At 44.3% G+C, this 25,058-nt stretch overlaps 1 protein-coding gene across 11 annotated transcripts in view; it reads left to right on the top strand.

Moving 5' to 3' along the window:
• The window catches only part of HLCS (holocarboxylase synthetase), a 241,658-nt gene that overhangs the window by 76,480 nt on the left and 140,120 nt on the right, over window positions 1–25,058 (top strand). For all 11 annotated transcript variants that reach the window (XM_024239463.3, XM_054542491.2, XM_024239465.3 and 8 more), the window contains one exon: window positions 16,744–17,015. In XM_024239463.3, the coding sequence (XP_024095231.3) occupies window positions 16,744–17,015 (272 nt within the window). The remainder of the gene's footprint in view (window positions 1–16,743; window positions 17,016–25,058) is intronic.

The following is a 25,058-nucleotide window of genomic DNA, read 5'->3' as shown; positions in this document are numbered from 1 at the left end:
GTGTCCTCTCACAGCCTTGTCTGAGTAGACACAGCTAGTGGGTGGTAGCTTCAAGGTTCAAATTCAAGTTTCTTTTTTTTAAGACGGAGTCTTGCTCTGTCGCCCAGGCTGGAGTGTTGCAGTGGCCCGCGATCTCGGCTCACTGCAACCTTCACCTCCTGGGTTTAAGTGATTCTTCTGCCTCAGCTTCCCAAGTAGCTGGGACTACAGGCATCCACCACCACGCCCAGCTAATTTTTGTATTTTTAGTAGAGATGGAGTTTCACAATGTTGGCCAGGCTGGTCTCAAACTCTTGGCCTCAGGTGATCTGCCTGCCTGGGCCTCCCAAAGTGCTGGGATTACAGCGTGAGCCACCACACCCGGCCAAATTCAAGTTTCTCTTATCAAACACTTTGCTCCCACCCCTGCCCACTGCCCTTCTCCCTCCCACCCCACCCCCAGCTCTGAGCCATACACATCCATTTTATGTTTATTCATAGTTGCATATTGAGTTTATATCTTTGTGATACCATCAGCATTTTGATTGTAGAAAATAGGCATTTCCTAATTTGCTGCATTTTGGGTTAGGTAGGTCTCTTTGTGAGGACTGTGGGATAGGAATTAGAGCAAGGATTTGGGAGCCAGACAGATTTGGTTTCATGGGTTCAAATTCCAGCTCTGTGGTATATTGCCTGTGTGGTTTGGGCAGTCATTAATGCTGTCTGGGGTCCTGTTTCTTCTGCTGTGGACGGTGCTAATGATGCAGAGGTGTCGCCTGGAAAGGACTGGGGATCTTGGGTCCACAGCACCCAGCAGTGAATGGGTGTGCAGAAAGTGGAGGCTTTCATACTCTTGTTGTAGCTAAGTGGGTGCCTAAGCAGAACTTAAAATCATTTAGCAGGAGAAGTGGGTGGAAAGTCACCTTGGAAATGACTTTTGTTCTGAGAGGTCCTTTGAGTGGCCTCTCTTAGTGATACTCAGGGACAGCAAGGAGGGACCCCAAGGAGAGCACAGCGAGACCCCTCGGTTGCCTATGCAAGCTGTCCCTTCGCTCCCCCTGGTCTGCAGGGCTAATTGATGGCAGGGGGTTGGGGGGTGGTGGCTAATTGCATAGAGGACAGGGAGCTTTGTGAGAGTAAAGGGACTGAGATCCTGACTCCTTCTCTCTCTCCCTTTCTCTCTTTAATGTGATAAAATATATATAAAATAAGTTTACTGTTAGAACCACCTTTAAGTCTCCGATTCAGTGGTGTAAATTACACCCACACTATTTTACAACCATTTTCACTCTATATTTCCAAAACTTTTTTTTAAGCGTCGTAAATAGAAACTCTGTAACAGTGAATAAATAATTCCCCTTCTCCTCTCCCTGTGACTCCTGGTAACCTCTGTTCTACTTTCCATTTTTACGAATTTTCCTATTCTGGATATTTCATACAAGTGACATCATACAATATTTGTCCTTTTGTGTCTGGCTTTTATTTCACTTAGCGTAATGTTTTCAAGGTCCATCCATGTTATAACATGTATCAGAACTTCATACCTTGTTTTTTTTTTTTTTTTTGGCTGAATAATATCCCCTTAATTGTATATGCCACATTTTGTTTATCCATGTGTCTATTGAGGGGCACCTGGGTTATTTCCAGCCTTGGCTATTGTGAATAATGCTGCCATGATCATTGGCACACACATATCTGGGTCCCTGCTGTCAGTTCTTTCGGGTTTATACCTGGGAGTGGAATTGCTGGGTCATGTATTGATTCTCTGTTTAATTTTTTTTTTTTTTTGAGACGGAGTTTCGCTCTTGTTGCCCAGGCTGGAGTGCAATGGCATGATCTTGGCTCACTGCAGCCTCCGCCTCCTGGGTTCAAGCGATTCTTCTGTCTCCACCTACCAAGTAGCTGAGATTACAGGTGCTTGCCACCACGCCTGGCTAATTTTTGTATTTTTGGTAGAGACGGGGTTTCACCGTGTTGGTCAGGCTGGTCTCAAACTCCTGACCTGAGGTGATCCACCCACCTCAGCCCCTCCCAAAGTGTTGGGATTACAGGTGAGAGCCACTGCGCCCGGCCCTCTCTTTAACGGTTTTTTTTTTTTTTTTGAGACGGAGTCTCACTCTATCGCCCAGGCTGGAGTGCAGTGGTGCGATCTCGGCTCACTACAAGCTCTGCCTCCCGAGTTCACACCATTCTCCTGCCTCATCCTCCCAAGTAGCTGGGACTACAGGCACCTGCCACAACGCCCGGTTAATTTTTTTTTGTATTTTTAGTAGAGACGGGGTTTCACCGTGTTAGCCAGGTTGGTCTCGATCTCCTCACCTCGTGATCCACCCCCCTCAGCCTCCCAAAGTGCTGGGATTACGGGCGTGAGCCACTGCACCCGGCCTCTGTTTAACTTTTTGAGGAACTACCAAAATGGTCCCCTTCTGTTCTGAGAGTCAGTGTCACTAGACTCAATCTGGGGAGTTAAAATGGACCTAACTGGAAGGACGCATCATCAGGGCCCCAGAGGAGGATGGCTGGATGGGTTCCAGGCTTGCTGCTGGGGCTGAGATGAGTGGTCTCTAACCCAGAGGCCAGGGGAGGGGGCAGGAGAGGCAGCGCAGAGTGCAGCTGGCTGCTGGGGACACATAGGGCCAGCTGGAGCGTGTTCTCCATGGGATGAGAGTGGCTACTCGGCTGTAGCCCATTACTGCTGTGTGGAAAGAGTTGCTGCTGCTTCAAAAGAGGCAGGAAATTTGATATGAAATATCTCAATTTTTAAGTGTTGCAGCTGGTTCAAAATGTGGGCTAAATAAACCACGTCTCCAGGTTCATTTTGGCCCGATGTTGTCCCTAAGCGACAGTCAGCCTGGATGTTTGTGAAAATGGACTGGTTTCAGCAAAGTAAGCCACTGGAAGGTGGAAGCCCTCCAGATCCGTTCGCTTTTGCGTGCCGGTGCTTGGGGCTAGTGGCAGAACACAGGGTGGGAAGCAGGAAGCAGCAGTCTTGGGAACTCATGCCAGGGTACAGTGCTGTGCAGTGTGGTATCTGGACAGGTCAGGCAGGGGTTGGTTAGACCACAGAGGACCAGTGTGGCTAGACAGAAGCTGCCGCATAAGGGACCAGGCTGGTGAGGAGGTGCACACACGCAGACACCCAGACAGGCACTTCGCAAACCTGCATGGAGCCTTGCTTTGCTTGGTACTGGCACGCTGAATAAACGCCCACCCCAAGGGTTGTCAGATGATCAATCCCTGCCTTAAATGAAGTCAGGAAAAAAAAATAGTCCTATTTCAGGAGCGCCTTTTTTTTTCATACAGAGTCTTGCTCTGTCCCTGAGGCTGGAGTGCAGTGGCGCTATCTCTGCTCACTGCACCCTCCACGTCCCGAGTTCAATCGATTCTCCTGTCTCAGCCTCCCATGTAGCTGGGACTACAGGTGCCCACCACCACGCCTGGCTAATTTTTGTATTTTTTAGTAGAGATGGGGTTTCACCATGTTGGCCAGGCTGGTCTCAAACTCCTGACTTCAGGTGATCCACCCACCTCAGCCTCCCAAAGTGCTGGGATTACAGGCATGAGCTACTGCTCCCGGCCCAGGAGTGCCATCTTTTGATTATAAAGATTTGCTGTGCCATCTGGCTTTGTCCTGTGAGTGAAGAAACCAAGTGAACATGAAATTGCCTGTGAATATTTTGCGTGTCAAATACCAATAGTAAGAATTGGATTGCGTCATATAAATTCCATATGAGTAGACAAATATTTGCTTCTGTTTCCTTGAAAGTGTTTTAAGAACGAGACACCCATGAAAGGAGATTGCGTGCCATGTCTTTGATGATTCATTTTCTGATTAACTCACTTCTGGCTGCCTAGCAACTTACGATGTTATGACTGAAGCACAACTAATCTAATTATTTACAATGAGGCAAATGTGTCTCTGAGATAGAAAACCTTTATGGGTTAAGATCAGTTATTTGGTGTTTCTTGGGAAAAGAAGCTCCAAAACATAAACGGAGATCATAAGAAATATTTTGAATTCAACACTGAATCTTATTAGCTGGGTAAATTTAGCAGATAAGACAAGTAACAGGGGTGGAACCGCTCTGAAGTGATGTGACCCACACCTGTAAACCCAGCACTTTGGGAGTCTGAGGTGGGAGGATTGCTTGAGCCCCAGGAGTTCAAGGTTACAGTGATCTATGATCAAGTCATTGCACTCCAGCCTGGGCAACAAAGCAAGACGCTGCCTCCAATCAAGAAATAAAGTGGTGAGACACAGCATAACATGGGTTTCTGATCTTAGTTGCACTCTGTCTGTAGCAGATGCTGCAATATGTTTACCCACCATAGAGTAGTCACTTCTGTGAATTTGCACTAGATACAGATTCAAGCATTCACTCTCTTTAGAAGTGGAGATATTGGTGTTATTTGGACATTAGTGAATATGGAGTCTCCTGGGCCTTAGTATTGTTTAATGTTGCATAGGTTTGTTGCTGTTTGCTTTTTTAAAAAATCAACTTTATTTGGTTATGATTTATATTCAAGAAAATGCACCCATTTTAGTGTACAGTTTGATAAATGTTTTACATGTAACTACCTTTACAATCAAGATACAGAACATTTCCAGTATTCCAAAAGATTCCTTTGTTACCTTTCTTTTTTTTGAGATGGAGTCTCGCTCTGTTGCCCAGGCTGGAGTGCAGTGGCGCGATCTAGGCTCACTGCAAGCTCCGCTTCCCGGGTTCACACCATTCTGCTGCCTCAGTCTCCCTCAGTAGCTGGGACTACAGGCACCTGCCACCACGCCCGGCTAATTTTTTGTCTTTTTTTGGTAGAGATGGAGTTTCACCGTGTTAGCCAGGATGGGCTCGATCTCCTGACCTTGTGATCCACCCGCCTCGGCCTCCCAAAGTGCTAGGATTACAGGCGTGAGCCACCGCCTTTGTTACCTTTCTTAATCAGTTCTCATGCGCTCATCCACCCCTAAGCCTGGAGCCTCAGGCGATCACTGATATACTGTCTATCACTAGATGATTAGATTGGCCTTTTCTGAAACGTCATCTAAGTGGAATCATATAGTGTACTGGATACTCTTCTTTGTCTTTTTTTTTTTTGATCAGTGTTATGTTTTTGAGATTTGTCCTTGTTGCGTGTGTGGGTAGCCCATTACTTTTTATTCCTGAGTAGTATTCCATTGTATGGATATGCTGTCATTTATGGCTGTTTTGAGTAAAGCTGCTATGAACATCCACATACAGGTCTTTGTGTGGACATGTGTTTTCATTTCTTTTGGGTAAATACCTAGGAGTAGAATTTCTTGGTCATATGAGAAGTGTGTGTTTAACTTTATAAGAAACTGCCAACTGTTTTTCAAAACCATTGTACCATTTTACATTCCCACCAGTAGGGCATTAGCGTTCTAGTTACTCTACATCTTTGCCAACACTTGTAAAGTGTCAGATTCTTTTTTTTTTTTTTTTTTTTTTAAGAGACAGCATCTTGCTCTGTTGCCCAGGCTGTCAGTGCAGTGGCACAGTCATGGCTCACTGCAGCCTTGAATTCCTGGGCTCAAGTGATCCTGCCACCTCAACCTCCTGAATAGCTGGGATACAGGTATGTACAACCACTCTTGACTAGTTTTGTTTTTTTATTTTTTGTAGAAACTGGGTGTCACTATGTTGCTCAGGCTGGTCTCAGATTCTTGGGCTCAAGCAATCCTCTTGCCTCAGCCTCCCAAAGTGCTGGGATTACAGATATGAGCCACTGTGGCCGGCCAGAATGTTTTTTTTTTTTTCTTTTTCTTTTTTTTTTTTTTTGGAGACAGGGTCTTGCTCTATTGTTTGGGCTAGAGTGCAGTGGTGTGCTCATAGCTCATTGCAGGCCCAAATTCCTGGGCTCAAAATAGTTTTTAATTTTAACCATTCAGGTGGATGTATAGTGGTATCTAATTGTGGTTTTAATTTGTATTTTCCTGTTGCCAAATGGTGCCAAGCATTTCTTCGTGTGCTTGTTGGCGATCCGATGTTTTCTTTTGGGCAGTGTCTATTCAGCTCTTTTGCTCAGGCTTTAAGTTGAATTGTTTTTTTTCTTACAATTTTAAGGCTTCTTTTTTATATTCCGGATACAAGTCCTTTGTCTGATTAAGTATTGAGAATAGTTTCTCCCAGTTTGTTGTTTGTCTTTTCACTGTTCTCAGCATTATCTCTTTTTCTCTTTCTCTCTCTCTCTCTTTTTTTTCCTTTTTTTTATTTGAGATGGAGTCTTGCTCTGTCACCCAGGCTGGAGTGCAGTTGCATGATCTCAGCTCACTGCAACCTCCGCCTCCTGGGTTGAAGCAATTCTGCTGTCTCAGCCTCCTGAGTAGCTGGGATTACAGGTACATGCTACTGTGCCTGGCTAATTTTTGTATTTTTAGTAGAGATGGGGTTTCACTACGTTGGCCAGGCTGGTCTCAAACTGCTGACCTCAGGTGATCCGCCCACCTCAGCCTCCCAAAGTTCTGGGATTACAGGTGCGGGCTACCATGCCTGGCCAGCATTATCTCTTCAAGAACAGCAGTTGTTAATATTCTTAATTTTTATAAAGTCCAGCTTATCACTTTTTTCCTTTTATAGTTCATGCTTATTTTGTTCCATCTGAAAAAAACTTTACCTACCCAAGGTCAGAAAGGTTTTCTCCTGTATTTTATTTTAGAATGTTTGTAGTTTTACATTTAGGTCTATGATTTATTTCAAGTTAATTTTTATATACACATGAGATAAAAATCGAGGTTTCATTTTCTTGCATATGAATGTTTAATTATTTCAGCACCATATATTGCAAAGATTATCCTTTTTCAAGTCAGTTATCTTGGGTACTTTTGTCAAAAATCAATCAAACAGGCCAAGGCGGGAGGATGGCTTGAGCTCAGGAATTTGAGGCTGCAGTGAGCTGTGATCACACCACTGCACTCCCCACTGGGTGATAGCGCAAGACCCTGTCTTTAAAAAATTTAAAAAAATTAATCACACTTATATGTTTGGCCCTATTTCTGTACCCTATTCTGTGCCAGTAATCTATACCTATGTCTGTGTGCCAATACCACACCATCTTGATATACTGCAACTTTATAGTAAGTCTTGAAAGCAGATAATGTAGGTTTTCCAACTTTTTGTTCTTTCCCAAAATTGTTTTGACTATTTAAAATAGTTTCTATTTTCAGCTTGTTAATTTCTACAAAAAAAAAAGCTTTCTGGGATTTTGATTGGGTTTACATTGAACCCATAGATTAATTTGAAGAATTGACATCTTAAGTGTTACTCTTCTGATCCATGAACATGGTGTATCTTTTCAGTTATTTACAGCCTCTTTAATTTTCTTTTTGTGTTTTTGAGATAGGGTCTCACTCTGTCACCTAGACTGGTGTGCAGTGGTGCCATCACGGCTTGTTGCAGCCTAGCTCCTGGGCTCAAGTGATCCTCTCACCTCAGCCTCCTGAGTAGCTGGGACTACAGGCGCATGCCACCACACCCAGCTAATTAAAGAAAAACTCTTTTTTTTAAGACATGAGGTCTTTCTATGTTGCCCAAGCTGGTGTCAAATTCCTGGGCTCAAGTGATCCTCCATACTCAGCCTTCCAAAGTGCTGGGATTACGAGTATGAGTTATGATGCCCAGACATCTTTAATTTTTAATTCAGGAGTGTTTTGTAGTTTTCAGTAAACAGGTCTGGCACATATTTTGTTAAATATGTCCCTAAATATTTCAGATCTATTGATGCCATTAAAATGATATTTTAAAGAAGTTCAGGCTCCAAATATTTATTGTTAGTATATAGAAATGTACCCAATTTTTGTATTTTTTTTTTTTTGAGATGGAGTCTCACTCTGTCGCCCAGGCTGGAGTGCAATGGTACAATCTGAGCTCACTGCAACCTCTGCCTCCCAGGTTCAAGTGATTCTCGTGTCTCAGCCTCCCAAGTACCTGGGATTATAGGTGTGTACCACCACACCTGGCTAATTTTTGTATTTTTAGTAGAAGTGGGGTTTCACCATGTTGGCCAGGCTGGTCTTGAACTCCTGACCTCAAGTGATCCACCCACTTTGGCCTCCCAAAGTGCTGGGATTACAAGGGTGAGCCACTGTGCCCAGCCGATTTTTGTATATTGACCTTGTATCCCGCAACCTTGCTAAACTCACTTATTAGTTCTAGTTTTTTTTTTTTGTTTTTTGTTTTTAAAGATCCCTTGGGATTTTCATGTCCTGTGCAACATGACCCAATAAAAGACAAAGAATATATTCACCTTTCTTGAGAATGACTGGGTGCTGTGGCTGATTTAAAAGGGCCACATTTATGTGACTATAAAGCATTCAGCTGTTGGTTCCACCCAAATCGTATTTAATTAACCTGAAATCCTAGAGGAAGAGAAATACTAAATTCTTGAAGTTTAAATGTTAGAAAAATAACATTAATTAGAATTTTATAAACCCCCTTGAAGTGGAATCTGATAGTGGTTGTTTGTTGTCAATAGAACTAGCTGTAATGATTTCAGAGATTGTGCATTTTTTTTGATGCTTATGTAGCCATCTCAAGACCATACTCTCTCATTGTCTTTTTTGAGTTTTACCTCTTGATTACCTGTCTATCTGTTATTTGGTGAGTTTTCCTTGGTAAGGTTTTAATATGCATTTATACAATAAATGCTTATTAAGCATGCACTTTTGTCCTAGGTTCCATGGATACCATTGGGAGCAAAACAGGAACATATGTATATTATCTTTATGGAACTTATATTCTAATAAGACAGTGTGGCATTGAATAAGCAGTTATACAAATTATGTATAGTCGTGATAAGTACTATAAAGTAACTAAGGGTTTATGCAAGTTTGTGAACGGCTGTGGGTCAGAGACATCCTCTCTATAGAAGTGACGTTTTAGCTATCCTCCGGTAGTTGAGTTCAAAGAAATAGGTACATTTGCGTATTGCAGAGTGGGTAGTACTACTTATATGTCAGCCCACTTGTCTTGATGTCTACGATCCAAACCTTTTTTCTTCAGTAACATTTTTACATTGCATGGTCATTAGGAGAGTTTAGGCAAGAGTAATGAATTAATTCCTTTTCCCTACATGTATTATTAGCAGCTGTATATGCAACTCTCAAGTCATAATCATAATTTGAGTGCATTTGAGAAGACATGCCAGGCAGATTTACATCAAACAGATAGTAATTTTGGTATTTCTTACAACGAGAATTTTATTCAGAACTTTTATGTTGTCCAGGGTTAATGGTGGAGTGGGGAGGAAGTTTTGGGGGAGGCTAAATGCTTCCTATGGTACTTAAAATGTATTTGACTGTAGTGAATATAAATATTTAAGAGAATTATGGGTGGTATATAGTTATGTTTCATGAGGGTCCTGGTTTCATTTGATACCTTTTAGATTCTCTTTGTTCTGAGTAATTCACTTGGTTCTGAGTAAGCCCTGAAAGATTATATAAAATAAGTACAAGAAAAAAACCTGCATGCCTTGCTTTCATCAGTTTTATTTTGCAGATTTGTACATGTCTAAGTATTGCTTTCAAAAACAAATAATTTAGAGTGTTAATTAGTAGACATAACAATGATGATGTAATTTCTTGAGAATATGGCTCTCAACTTGCATGCACATAAGAATAGATGATTAAATTTGGCAAGTCAGGTTGACTTACTTTGCCAAAGAGAAGTATATGTTTGAATAGTTTGAGTGAATTTTTGTCTTATAGTTATGTGTATGCATCTCTCTTAGTCAGTTTTCTGTTGCTATAACAGAATACCTGAGATTGGGTAATTTAGAAAGAATAGAGGTTTATTTAGCTCTTGGTTCTGGAGAATGGAAAATCCATGAGTGTGGTGCCAGCATCTGGTGAGGGCCTTCTTGCTGTGTTATAACATGGGAAGGGAATCACGTGGTGAGAGGGCAGAAGTGTGCCAGCTTAGGTCTTTCTTTCTCTTCTTATAAAGCCACCAATCCCACCATAGATGCCCTACCCTGATGACCCCATTCAATCTCAATTTCTTCCCAAAGGCCCCACCTCCAAGTACCATCAACATATGAATTGGGGGATTATGTTTCCAACACATGAAATTTGGAGGACACATTCAAACTGTAGCAATATCTGTCCTTCCTCTTCTCTTTCTACCGTGGTACTGGGTTTGAGACACAGTGGGTACTCTATACATATTTCTTAAATGAATGATGTATACCGTAGTCAATCTGGATGATTCACTTTAGAGGATAATTTCTGCATTATTCCTGTTCTGAAAGTTCTGCTTAGTGCTGGTTGTTTCTTTTTCATTTTATCCTGGTTTTCATTGACTTTGAATGGGATATTTATATTACCATCATCTGATGAATAACCTCTTAGCTCTCTGCTTGAGTTAAATAATAGTTTTATCTTTCTGTTTTTGTGGCTTAACCTATTCACCTATATGTATCTCTAGCCTGTGTGGTGGCCTGGTGACATCCAGCTGCCCTGGGGAAAGTGATGGAAATTCAGATTTGTGCATTTTATGCTTTAAGGGCATTGACCAACGTTTAGGGGCAGAGTTGGTTATAACTAATGGCCAGATTTGAGGTTTGGGGATCACCTTTGTATGTTATTTATTCATTTCTTCTTCTTCTTCCAATAGAGTATATACCAAGGAAAGAATGATGAACAGGGAATAATCCATTTGAAATTTATCTTGGTATTCTGTAGTCTGAAAACCGAAAATTAGTGCTGTGATAGGACCCAAATGTAGCTTTTGATAGCTCATTTGAACTTGACCTCTTCCAACAACTTTTCTGGTTTCTTTGCAAGCAGGATCACCCCTTATTTTGCACGCCTTCTCTGGGAGCTCTCTCTGGTGCTGACCTAAGCTTTTTGGTCCTGGGGCGTTCCTCTCAGTCTCCTCCCCAACAGGATCACTCATATTTATCTTTCTGTCTCCAGCAGTGTCTCATTTGTGATCGGTTAGTCTCAGTTACTGCTTTCTGTACACCTTCAGCTCACTGCCTCCTCTCTGCTAAGCCCACATGGCTGGATAGCTGACTGTGGCAGGATAAAAACACAAAATCATGCAGACTTCTCACTCTCAGTCCAGAGTCGCTGACCTTCCGTGGTGCTCAAATGCTTCCAGCTGCCCTGGGGAAGGCGCTGCTCAGAAGATTCTCCCCACTGCATTCGTCTTCTCATTCTCCCTGTTGTCATGTTCGTTCCTCCCTCCCCAAACTTCAACACCTCCTTCCTTCTTTTCTCTCTTAGCTGATGATCTTGCTTCCTATTTATTGAGAACATAGAAGCAATCATAAGATGACTTCTACCGGCTGCCAGCACCAGGATTCCCACCTCCCTCCAGCCATGGAGCAGGGTGGGAGCAACGAATTTCAGTTACCAGGCTGTCTCATATGGCTGTGCAACTGGCAAGGGCCAAGGGAGTTCTGGAACCAGTGGGGTCATAAGACCAGGTGTCTGCAGAGGGGAACCTGAGCCACCCCCATCCCTATGGGTGAGCTGTCTCTGCTCCCAAGGCTGACCTTTCTGCCTCTGCGCTAGGTCCCCCCCCACTTGGCCCGTTGGATTCTTTTCTCTAGGGACCTTTCACATCAATCTGAAAATGCTGCTGTTTCTCCACTTTAAAACAAACTAAACCTGTTTTCACCCCATTCTTCCCTCTAGCCACTGCCCCATTCCTCTCTACCCTTTAAAGGAGACCCTTTGTCAGAGTTTTATCCTGGAGTCTGCAGTTTTTCTCTTTTCACTACTCCCATCCGACTTTGGCCTCCATCACGCCTCTCAAACTGCTCTCATCAGAGTCTGGGCTCTGTGGCACCGAGGCCAGCGGTGACTTCTCAGCCCTCTCCCCACGGCACTGTCATCGTCTTCCAACCTTCAAAACTGGAGTCAGGAGACTCCCGCAACCACCGTCCCCCACTGCTGTCCACAGGCACACTTGATTTTTCTCTCCCTTTCTCAATCTCTTTTGCACACTTTTTTTGATCTCCCTGAAACCTAAGCGTGGACCACTATTGTTGGTTGAGTTGTGTCCCCCAAGAAGATAGTGGAAGCCCCAGCCCTGGAGCCTGTGAATATGACCTTATTTGGAAGCTGGGTCTTTGCAGATGTAATCAAGTGAAGATGAGGTCATTAGGGTGGATCCCTAATCCAGTACGACTGCTGTCCTCAGAAGACTAGAGGACACACAGAATCAGGGACACTTAAAGAGGAGAACGCCATGTGATGATGGCCGCAGAGATGGGGTGATGTGTGTACAAGCTGAGGGGCACCATGGAGTGCCAGCAGCACCAGAAGCAAAGGCGTGAACACGAGTTTCCCCAGAGCCTTCCCAGGAGGCACGGCCCGGTTGACCTGTTCATTTCTGACTTCTGTCCTCCAAAACTGAAAGAATAGATTTCTGGCATCTCAAGCCACCCGGTTTGTGGTCCTTTGTGATAGCAGCCCTACTTTGCATCCTCTTTTTAACTACAGTCACTCTTTTCATGGATCTTATCCTCTTTCTTGGCTTTAAATGATCACCCATAGTCTGACAATTCTCAAATTGATATTCATGGTGTAGACCTCTCCCCTGGATTCTGGACTCACATGTTCTACTGCCAATTCATTGTTTTCATGGGATTTTTTTTTTCCTTTTTTTAAAAAAATTTTGAGACCAGGTCTTTCTCTGTTGCTCAGGCTGGAATGCAGTGGCATGATCTCAGCTCACTGCAACCTTCACCTCCTGAGTTCAGGTGATTCTCCTGCCTCAGCCTCCCAGGTAGCTGGGACTACAGATGCCCACCACCATGCCCAGCTAATTTTTGTATTTTTAGTAAAGATGGGGTTTCTCCATGTTGGCCAGGCTGGTCTTGAACTCCTGACCTCAAGTGATTTGACTGCCTGAGCCTCCTGAAGTGCTGGGATTACAGGTGTGAGCCACTGCACCTAGCCCCCATGGGATTTTTAATAGATATCTCAAGCTTAGCACACCCAGGGCTCACCTCCTGCCTCTTCCTCTCCAAACCTGCTCTTCCTATAATATTTCCAGCAGCAGTTCTGTCCTTCCAGGTGTTTAGGCCAGAAATCTTGGGCTCTTTTTTGAGCCCCTGTTTTCTCTAACATCTCAAATATGACTTGTTAGCAAATCTTGTAGCCTGTACTTCAGAGTCTGCTGTGAATCCTATCCTTTCTCACCATGTCTGCTGCATGCTGGTCCAGGCAGTAGTCTCACTCCTAGCTCATTTAGGTGACTTTATAACTAGTTTCTCTGCTTGTTTGTTCCCCTTCAGGCTCTTCTCAACACAGGAGTCAGAGTGGGGTGATCCTGCTCCAACAGAGGTAGGACATCCCACGCCCTTCCCCAGAACCTTCTGGGGCTCCCTGTTGCTCCTCGAGTGAACGCCTCATCCTTACTGTGGCCTTTGAGGCCCTCCGCGATGTGGACCTTGGCTCTCACCACCCGCTCTGCCTCTCTGGCCCCGGCACTCCACCTTCTGCCCAGGCTCACTCTGCTCAAATGCTGTGCCCTGATCAGGCTCTTTCCCTGCTCTGGGAGCCTCTGCACTTGCTGGAATCCCTTTATAAATAAATATAAAAACATAGTTCTGTGGATTTTGTCCCAGCATCCTCCTTCACTTGGCTCCAGGCCTTTCCTTAAGCGTCACCTTCTCAGCAGGTCCTCCATCTGTCTGGTCTGAAGTGGCCTCCCTCTCTTCTCTGCTTTCTTGTCCCTCCTTTGTACGTGTTACTCTCTAACATTCTATGTATTGTGTTTACTGTTTTTTAACTTGGTTTTTTTTTGTTTTTTTGTTTGTTTTTTTTGAGACTGAGTCTCACTCTATCACCCAGTCTGGAGTGCAGTGGTGCAATCTTGGCTCACTGCAACTCTGCCTCCTGGGTTCAAGTGATTCTTGTGCCTCAGCCTCCCAAGTAGCTGGGATTACAGGCACCCACCATAATGCATGGCTAATTTTTTGTATTTTTAGTAGAGATGGAGTTTTGTCATGTTGGCCAGGCTGGTCTCGAACACCTGACCTCGAGTGATCCACCTGCCTTAGCCTCCCAAAGTGCTGGGATTACAGGTGTGAGCCACTGCGCCCGGCCTTTTTTAACTTTCTGACTCCCACATTATAGCATTAACCCTCCAAAGACAGGAATTTTGACCCCTTTGATCATTGCTCCTTCCTCAGAGCCTGTGAGACTGCCTGCCATATGGGAGATATCCCGTAACATTTGTTGAATGGATGACAGAGGGAATGGGTTGCCAGTGTATGGTCAATTGAATTCATTATTATTATTATTTGAGATGCAGTTTTGCTCTGTCTCCCAGGCTGGAGTGCAGTGGCATGATCTCGGCTCACTGCAGCCTCCGCCACCTGGGTTCAAGAGATTTTCCTGCCTCAGCCTCCTGAGTAGCTGGGATTATAGGTGCATGCCACCATGCCCAGTTAATTTTTGTATTTTTCTTAGAGACGGGGTCTCACCATGTTGCCCAGGTTAGTCTTGAACTCCTGGACTCAAGTGATCCACCCTCTTCAGCCTCCCAAAGTGTTGGGATTACAGGCGTGAACCACTGTGCCCAGCCTGAATTTATTATTTTTAAATAGCTTATGTTTATTTCACCACTTTTTTTTTACTCTTAATTATGACAGTTCTCAAATATGGAAAAGAATAGAGAGAAGACTGTAACACATACCCCAAATACCCATCATCTAGATTTAACAATTATCAACATAATTTAATAATTATCAACATTTTGCCTTACTTTATGTATTTTGGGGGTAAATTTTACAGATATCATGACATATATACATTTCTAAAAATTAAGGACTTCTCCTATGTCACCACAGTACTTCCTTTTTTTCTTGAGACAGAGTTTGGTTCTGTCACTCAGGCTGGAGTGCAGTGGCGCAATCTTGGCTCACTGCAGCCTCTGCTTCTTGGGCTCAAGCAATCTTTCCGCCTCAGCCACCTGAGTATCTGGGACTACAGTTGCACGCCACCATGCCTGGCTAATTTTTGTAATTTTAGGAGAGACAGGGTTTCACCATGTTGCCCAGGCTGGTCTCAGACTCTTGAGCTCAAGCAATTCGCCTGCCTCAGCCTCCCAAAGTGCTGGGATTACAGGTGTAAGCCACTGCGCCTGGCCCCCACACTACCCTTGTCACACCTATTAAAACTGACAGTAATTCCAGTTTGTTATCTAATGCATACTGTTCACATTCAGATTTCCTAATTGTCCTTTCCAGCTAGTTTGTTCAAGTTGGGATCCAATAAAGAACCACCCATTGTGTTTCATTATGTCTTTTAAGCCCCTTCTAAGCTAGACTGGGTCTCCCTCTCCACCTCTGTGTCCCCACCCCATCTCCACCGTGACATTGACTAGTTGAAGATTCCAGCCCGGCTGTTCTGTAAAATGTTTTATCCCCTGGATTTCTTCTGAATGCTTTCTTTTGTTGTCTTTTTTTTTTTTTTTGAGTCGGAGTTTCACTCTTTGTTGCCAGGCTGGAGTGCAGTGGAGTGATCTTGGCTCACTGCAGCCTCTGCCTCCCAGGTTCAAGCGATTCTCCTGTCTCAGCCTCCCGAGTAGCTGGGATTACAGGCACCCGCCACCATGCCTGGCAAGTTTTTGTATTTTTAGTAGAGACGGGGTTTCACCATGTTGATCAGGCTGGTCTTGAACTACTGACCTGAGGTGATCTGCCCGCCTGGGCCTCCCGAAGTGCTGGGATTACAGGTGTGAACCACTGCGCCCGGCCCTGAATGCTTTCTTCTGAAGTCATTTTACTCGTTCTCTTCTCCTCTGTATTATCTGCAAACTAGATGTGAGTTTTAAAGGTTGATCAATTGAAATTAGTTGAGTTAAGTTTCATCTCTGAAGCCACTACTCTGTAGCCACAGGGAGCTTTGGGACGTGAAGGGCCTAGTGTTTGCAGGAGGATGGCCTAAGAGCCTGGATCTGTGTTTACTGAGATCTTAGTAAGTTTTGTGCAGGCCTCTTGAGATGATGACTTCCCTCAGCCCTCAGTTCCTGATAAACCACCCTGGAGGAAGGCCTCTGGGACCTCTAAGGTCTGGTGTGGGGGAACCTCCTCCAGCCTTGTGGTTTTGGGGATAGAGTAGAGAGCTCTGTGCCTGGATTGGACAACTTCTCTTCTAGGTTTTGCCTTCCTTCTCCTCCTTGTACCTCCATTTGGGGCAAACAGAAAGCAGCTTTGGGGTACCCCACTTTCCCTTTGTGAAGATTAGTGTCTTCTTTGTCGGTGATCAACTTGCCTTGTCTTTACAAGAGGAAGCGGAGATTCTCTAAGACGTGAGGCTGAGACCGAGTGTTCTCGTATTTGAGTGCTTTGTGTTCTGTGACTTCTTTCACCCAGGGTTTTCTGTTGTTGTTTTTGCAAATAGGATAATGAATTTCTTTGTGGGGCAAAAAGATAAAAGTTTTCCGTAAAATGCATGGAGGACTGGAGAACTACTTATGAACTCTGGACTGGAGGGGAATCTTGAAAATCATGAGAGAATGTAAGATGTAAGATAGGAAGTATAATCATGAACTGAACTGATTTTCTTGGATCCTGGTTTCTGAAGAGCTTATTTTATAGTATAAGCATACTAAGTATGTGATTATCATATTGTCTAATCGTTTAGATGTATGGAATATGTTAATCTAGCTTTTATTGGTCATGAATTAGGAAGTACTCATATTACCAAAATGGCATTAGAAGGAAAAGCTACCATGATCTAATGTAATGCCAAATTATGACCATCTCATTTATTTCTTTATGACACAGGAAATCCGGGATCCTCTTATGCAGTGGCTTGGGAAACATGTGGACTCCGAGGGAGAAATAAAATCCGGCCAGCTCTCTCTTAGATTTGTTTCATCCTATGTGTCTGAAGTAGAAATAACCCCATCTTGTATACCTGTGGTGACCAACATGGAGGCCTTCTCATCAGAACATTTCAGCTTAGAGATCTATCGCCAAAATCTGCAGACCAAGCAGTTGGGAAAAGTAATTTTGTTTGCCGAAGTGACCCCCACAACGATGCGTCTCCTGGATGGGTAAGGTGTGAGCAGGTCTGCATCTGCTCAGAGGAATCCTGTTACGTTGATCATCCTCTCTTACCAATAGTCGGGGAGGGGATAGAGTTGTAGAGGAATACGTTTGACCAGACCTATTAGCAAGGTGGAAGTACTCTTGTCCTAGAAGAGTTAAATTGTGGGAAAGGAAATTGAAGTTCTTTGATCACAGGTTTGTTTTTTATGAGAATGGAAGGTGGTTGTGCTTTGTGTCTTGCTTCCTTGAATCAGGCCCTCAGAATGTTCTTTGATAAACGAATATTATGAAAAAAGATGTTTAACCGGTGGCATTATTGCTCGGATTATCATTCTTCTTTTGTGAAGTTACAATCAGTGTTAGACATTTAATACAGGATGTTTTTCAGGGGCATTTGAATAGGAAGTTTGAATGACACCTAAGCTGTGTAAATTGAAAAAGGTCAGAGCTTTGTATTTTGAAGTGTTTTTGGTACATTGCTATCCAATACATTGATTGATTGATTGATTGATTGATTGATTGAGATAGGATCTTGCTCTGTCACCCAGGCTGGAGTCCAGTGGTACAATCACAGCTCACTGCAGCCTCGACCTTCTGAGCTCAAGGGTTGCTCCTGCCTCAGCCTCCCAAGTAGCTGGGGCTATAGGCACACGCCACTACGTCCAGCTAAGTTTTGTATTTTTGGTAGAGACAGGGTTTCGCCATGTTGCCCAGGCTGGCCTCGAACGCCTGGGTTCAAGTGATCCTCCTGACTCAGCCTCCCAGAGTGCTGGGATTTTAGGCGTGAGCCACCCATGCCCAACCCCTATACCTTTTTTAAGCAGTCGATAACCCCATTTGGATATTTGAAATTTACTCTTACTGCAGGTTTTCCTTTTGATTCCTTCTGTTACGTAGACTCTGATTAAAGATTAAAAAGTAGAAAACAAATGAAAGGAATTTTTAAAAACTCCCCAATGGTACTAATACTATTTTAGTTTAAAAAATTGGGTTATAGAGAGAGGGAATAACGAAAGTGCCTTCCCTCAATGTGGGGTTAAAATTTAAGGCATGAAATATTCCAAAAATAACTGGATTCATAGTTTCTAGGCATTTCACTCATGGGACCACATGATTAGACAGATGTATAATTCAATGTATGGGAATATTTTGGCCTTTTTCTTGATAATAATTTCTGGAATTTAATGCTATATGGATATAAAATGATGAGCCAACTTTAGCATTTTCTTGACTGTCACACTTAGAGTCATCAGAATGGCAGTGTTAGTATATGTGTTGTATTAAAGGAGGCATTGGCAGAGTTGTTTGGGAGGATTATCAGAGCAATGGGGGCAGACTGGGAGGGGAACTGTGAGCCGTGTTCATTAATAATTGTTGTGTACTGAGTTAATTTGTGATGTCATAGGTATTTTTATTTTTCAGCGTTTCTTAACTCTCCTGCTTCCACCCCACCCCGACATCCATTGATTCCCAGTAGAAAAGGAAAAAGCCTGTTCTTTTAGATGGAACAGTCATCACTTGCTTGTTGCAAACTCTGTAATAATCCTTTGTTACTCAAGCGAAGACTTTATTATATTGAAGGGGTAACTCGTGATAGTTACATTTTCTGAATAAAAAAATTAGACAAGTTATTGAACAAAAGATTTGGGGAGGTGAAGTTCAGATAGAAAAATACGGGTACTTCCAGGCCATTTTTGTTGTTTCTGTGGAGAATACTGAAGAATATTTCGTGTCATTGCCATCTGGGAACCTTGGAAGTGTGGTCCTGGAGCCCGTGGCCAGGGCAGCGTGTCACCAAGAGGGCAGCACGTCACCAAGAGGGCAGCGTGTCACCAAGAGGGCAGCACACGCCCTGAGAGTGCGGACGGGCTGAGGCTCCTGCACATCTGCAGAGGGCTGGGCTTCACCACACGCTGTCCAGCCTGTGTTTTTGGGTGAAAAAAGAACCTGTATAAATATATTGCCTTAATATTCTTGGATATCAGGAAGTTCACTTTTGATATTAAAGTTAAAAAAAAACACCCTCTGCCTTAGGAAACTTGGGTCTGTAAAAGTGTTTGACAGACATTGAAGCTGAGCTTGCCAACACTAGAGGTGGAACCTCCCATAGGGTTAAGAGTTTTTACTTTTACAAAGGGGAAAAATATTTTGGCCTTTCTGAGGGTGTTTAGGAATCTTTGTTTCTCTTCTTGTTTGGTTTGATTATTAATTATGAATCCCTCGCTTGGTGCAGAGCTGATAATGAATGGTTGTTGGCGGCCTTAGCTTACCAGATGCCCTGCGTCCGCTGTTCCCGGGGTTCCTTCCTAACACTACGAAGTGAGGTTACTCACAGAAACCTACTGAGTCAGTGAACCTGGGAAGAAATTCCTGGTGGGGGGAGGCAGTTGCCTTTTTAAGGAGAAGACATTTGAAGAGGTCATCTTGGTGTCAGAGGAACCATGAGATAGATGGATGCACAAAATACATGGCTTGTTACATTCTAAGAATAAGACTAAAATATTTCTAAAACTATATTTGATCCTACATGAGTGTATCAGTTTGTTCTCGCATTGCTATAAAGAACTGAGACTGGGTAGTTTACAAAGAAAAGAGGTTTAATTGGCTCACAGTTCTGCAGGCTGTACAGGAAGCATGGCTGGGGAGGCCGCAGGAAACTTACAATCATTGCAGAAGGTGAAGGGGAAGCAGGCACGTCCTACATGATGGGAGCAGGAGGAAGAGAGCAAAGCGGGTGGTGTCACACACTTTTAAACAACCAGATCTCATGAGAACTCACTATCATGAGAACAGCAAGGGGAATATCCACCCCTACGATCAGATCACCTCCCACCAGGCCCTCCTCCAACACTGGGGATTACAATTCGACATGAGATTTGGGCAGGAACACAAATCCAAACCATGTTAACGAGCTATACTTATGGAAACATAGTCTATCTGTGGCAGTAATAATAGGTAACATGTACTGGCAGCTGTTCTCTTCCAGTTGCTGCTTTTGTGTGCTTTAAACAAATCAACAAATCTCATACGTTATTTCTTAGTGCGGGGATCCCCGACCCCCGGGCTGTGGTCTGCAGTCTGTTAGGAACAGGGCGACGCAGCAGTAGGTGAGTGGTGCAAGTGAGCATTACTGGCTGAGCCCCGCCTCCTGTCACATCAGCGGCAACATTAGATTCTCATAGGAGCTCAAACCCTATTGTGAACTGTGCATGTGAGGGATCTAGGTTGCATGCTCCTTATGAGAATCTGACTAATGCCTCGTGATCTGAGGTGGAGCAGTTTCATCCCGAAACCCCCTGTCCATGGACAAATTGTCTTCCACAAAACCGGACCCTGGTGCCAAAAAAGGCTGGGGACCATTGTTTTAGTGCTTTGGAGTCGTTACTGGAACAGTGTCAAACACTAGTGTTATACCAGTGTGTAGAATTCTAGGTAACAGAATTTACTGTATGTGGAATTGTTCTTGTTTCTGAATATTTATCAAAGATGTTGGATACGGCCAGGCGTGGTGGCTCACACCTGTAATCCCAGCATTTTGGGAGGCCGAGGTGGGTGGATCACTTGAGGTCAGGAGTTCGAGACCAGCCTGACCAACATAGTGAAACCCTGGCTCTACTAAAAATACAAAAATTAGCCAGGCAGTAGTGGTGCGCTTCTGTAATCCCATCTACTCAGGAGGCTGAGGCAGGAGAATTGCTTGAACTTTGGAGGCAGAGTTGCAGTGAGCCGAGATCGCGCCATTGCACTCCAGCCTGGGTGACCAAACAAGACTCCCATCTCAGAAAAAAGTGGGATGCTTTTTTTGTGGCTCATGCCTATAATTGCAGCACTTTGGGAGGCTGAGGCAGAAGAATTGCTTAAGCCCTGGAGTTTGAGACCAGCCTAGGCAACATGATGAGACTATCACTTTGATGAAACAATTGGACAGAACAAGAAGAATTTTCAGAACCATGGACTGGGTTCTCTCAATGCTTATTTCTCTCTTCGTCTGTGTGTATCATTTCTGCAGCAATTGAGCAGCTCCTTCCTAATGGGCTGAAGTAGAAGTGAAATTTATGTTAGATATAGATCTTGATCATATGATTTAAAAAATCTCTTTTTCTCCATCTACCCTTCCCCATCATGGAACCTGCACCAGCTGAAAATTGGGAGTTGTATTCCTAAGGAAGACGAGGAAGGACACAGGGAGGAACAGCCAGCAGTTTCTGCAGAGGTCCCAGATATCCACATGCATTTGTCTTCCCCTCCATAGAAAACTCTCACCTCTTCCTCAAGGAAGACGGCCCTAGTATGACATTCATTTCCTTCCACTCAGTCAGATTCAGGATCTCTGGATGATGTGCCATTTTCTCTTTTAGGGCCGGGTGTGCCTGTTGAGGTCTTGCAGTCTGTTAGCTGAAACAGACGAGCTCTCTGCCCCCAGCACACCATGTGCCACACTGCTGTAGTAGAAATTGGGGCCATCAAGTCTCCCTGCACCCCCTGCAGTGGCGGCCACTATGTTTCCTTGTCGCTGTCTGGCAACCCGCATTCTCCCCTCCGGGAACTCTCTTTCCTGCGATCTTTTGGGGTCACGGCTTTGCCTTCTGAAAGGGTCTTCACTGCACCACATCGGAGACGGATGCTGGAGAGGATGGGCTTCCAACACCCACTTCCTGGGAGGATTTGGGGTCTGGGTGTTGTTTTGAGTACTGAGTAGTCACAGCTTTTTATAGGCCAGCCTTAAGGTTTCTGTAGAGATACAAGTCTCTCAGGACTTTAGTAGCCCTCTAGTCTGTTTGCTTCTGATTGGTTCCATGTGAGTAACCATCAAGATCTTGTCTAGACAGTTTTTCAGCATAAGAACTCTGGTCTTTTAAAGACCTCAACGCTCTGCCATTCCTTTCCCTCCCAATTTAATAGCAACTCTCTTGGGCCAAATGAAACCGTGGGCTTGGGTGGAAGGCCAGGCCCTTAATCATATCGTTGGCACAAGGCTTCTGGGCTCTATGTGGTGAAGCATCTGTCTTATCTCCTGCTGGGCTGCAGGGACAGCCCCATAGGCTCACTTATATTGCTGGTTGCTGACACAGAGCTCCTTTCTAATCAAATCTGTATTCTTTTCCACTTTCTTGAGACTAGTTAGCTTTAGTTGGAGATCATTTCTCTTTGATCGAACCTTGCTGAGAGTGTCAAGGACTGGCAAACACTGACATTTTGAATTTTCAGAGCTGTCTCCTATAAGGATACAGCTTCTAACAGACACCAGGTCTACCTCCCAACATATAGAAGGTCAGGACTCGATCAAAGGTTTTGCTGCGGCAGTCAGCAGTCGAGAACCTGTGAGACCTGTGCCTTTGCCAGAGATCCCCTGCCCATCTCCTCCATATCAGGCTGCATTTTTAGGCCTTGTTTCTGGTGGCATACATAAAATCTGAGACCTAGCACTCCCAATTCAGGTACCGGTTCCTAGGTCAATTAGGATTAGGTTTCACTGTGTGCAACACATATCTGAAAATAGAAGTGGCTTGAACAGGATGGAAGTTTACTTTTCTCTCCTGCAAATGAGATAGGCTGAGATGGGAAGTCCAGCATTGGTGCATTGGCTCACGTGTCAAGGACCCAGCTGAGCTGCTCGGCCACCTGTAGCACGTGTCCAGGATGGCGATTCCAGTGTTTATGTTCTTACTTGAGCCAGTAAGCGGGAGGAAGGGGTAAAGAAGCCACATCCCTATTCTTCAAGGGACAGAAGTTGCACATGGCCTTTTTGTTTATGTATTATGAACAGGACCTAGTCACATGACCTACAAACAAGGCTGGGAAATAAATGTGGTCTCCATAGTAGGCATCCATGGATCTAACTGGAAACCAGGCTTCTATCACTAAGGAGGAAAGGAGGGTAGACATTGGAAGACAATTAGAATTCTGCCTCAGGCATGTACTTTCAGTTTTTCAGACTACCAAGAAAAATACTTGGAGACCCTGAAAGTAGTATACCTTCTGACAGTGCCAGGGTCTACCAGATTAAGGATCACAGGTGAAGATAATTATTTGACTTATAACACTGCTTTTGTTTCAGTGCTTACTCAAGGTAATTAGAGGAATTTTTTTTAGGTGTTTACACATCTAGGAGGATTTGGAGATTTCTGACAGATTTTTGAGGGCATGGTATTTTCTTCGATTGCATATCCAGCTGAGCTACCATGGTACTGGTGTAGAGAGCTTTCTTTTGATCTCTCTGGGCACATGAGTGGCTTGTCTTAGAGCATGAACCCCCACCACCTTCACCTTGTGTCTCCACCCCACAAATTTGGAAGCGTGTTTGTGATTGAGTAGAGGGGAGAGCACTCTGGGGAGAGGAAGTAGCACAGGGCAGTGTGGGTGCCACTTGCTGATGACTGAGTCCCCTCTACCCCCAGAGTAAAAAGTCAAAACCCCGTTAGTGATGCTCTTTCCCCAGGAATCTGACTTGGCTGTGCCACCCAACTCATTTGCTTAGAAAACGTCATTTCATCCTTTATCCCAGGCTCCGGCCATTTTCTCTGACATACCTTCCTGACCATGAATTGCTTCTCCACACTATTGTCAGGTAACACCTTCTGGAGGCCATGTGTATTAGTCTGTTTCCACATTGCTGTAAAGTACTGCTCAAGACTGGGTAATTTATAAAGGAAAGAGGTTTAACTGACTCAGGGTTCAGCACGGCTGGGGAGGCCTCAGGAAACTTACAATCGTGGCGGAAGGCGAAGGGGAAGCAAGGCACCTTCTTCACAAGGCGGCAGGAAGGAGGATGAACACAGGAGGAACTACCAAACACTTACAAAACCATCAGATCTCATGAGAACTCACTATCACAAGAACAGCATGGGGGAACCACCCCCATGATCCGACCTTGGCACCTGGGGATTATGGAGATTACAGGGATTATAATTCAAGATGAGATTTGTGTGGGGACACAGGGTGTAACCATATTACCATGCTCTGTGTATTGCCAGTTTTGTTTCACGCCAGAGACCTTTATTTTTCTGTGCTATTTCCTGGCAGGTTTCCCTGTGAGCAGTTAGCTCAGCCAGTTAGGTAGAGTCCCAGGGACATGGGTCCAGTCTGTGTCTGTGTCTGTGTCTGGGACAGTGAACTTCTCCATGTTCCAGGCTCACATCCCACAGCTACAGCTCAGGAATCTCTTTGCAAAATGTGAGCTATTGGTGGTGGTGGGGTCTAGGGAAGGGGGTGTGGACCGGCCACTGCAAATCCATTGTCACTGCAGGAAAAGCCCCTCCCAGAGTTCACTCTACCTTGACATGGTGGGCGTGTGGCACATTCCATTTAATCTCCTGATAAATGATAGTCGACCCTCTGGAGACAGCATGAGGCTAGACTGTGAAACATAGGAGCTTGGGGTAACTGAGTCATTGTGCTATTTTTGGAATTATCTTTTATTTGGCCAATAGCGTCTTTTTTGATTGACTTATACCGAGTCTCCATCAGAGAGTGAAATGACGTGAAACCACAGTGTGTGGTGTGCAGATGAGCATAACCTTGCTTATGCCGATTTCCTTCGTATGCTTGTGCATCCTGAATAAGCTGTCCAAGGTTGGACGTTTTGTATTTGTAAAGAATATTTTAGATTTTCTTATTAAATAAGCTGATTTCTCATTTGTCACCATTTGAGTCCTTTGATGTTTCAGGCTTAGATTTGACTTCTTTGCCTCATGGGATAAGCAGTTCTGGAGCACCTCCTGTATGCCAGGCACCGTGTTAGGCACTGGAGAGAGGTGTCCTGGAGGCTCAGGCAGCATCCATGCCTGACAGTGCATTTGTAGAAGCAGATCCTAGTGTGTGTGCCAGTTTGTAAAGTTGCATACACCGTTCTTGGTCTGATCATTGGGGCTTTGGGCAGAAAGGAGGTGGGCACAGTGATATAGGAGAGATGTGTGGGGTTTTGTTTTTGTTTTTGCAGTTACTGTGTGTTGGGCCTTGTTCCTGATGCTGTAGAGCTCATAATCTAGTAGGGAAAATGCTGGAACCAAGACTTTATCATTCACTAGCTCTGTGACGTTGACAGTCTC

This window comes from Pongo abelii, chromosome 22 (assembly GCF_028885655.2).
Source record: "Pongo abelii isolate AG06213 chromosome 22, NHGRI_mPonAbe1-v2.0_pri, whole genome shotgun sequence".
NCBI lineage: Eukaryota > Metazoa > Chordata > Mammalia > Primates > Hominidae > Pongo > Pongo abelii.
The sequence above is the reverse complement of the archived record's forward strand: the minus strand, read 5'-3'. Positions and strand labels throughout refer to the sequence as shown.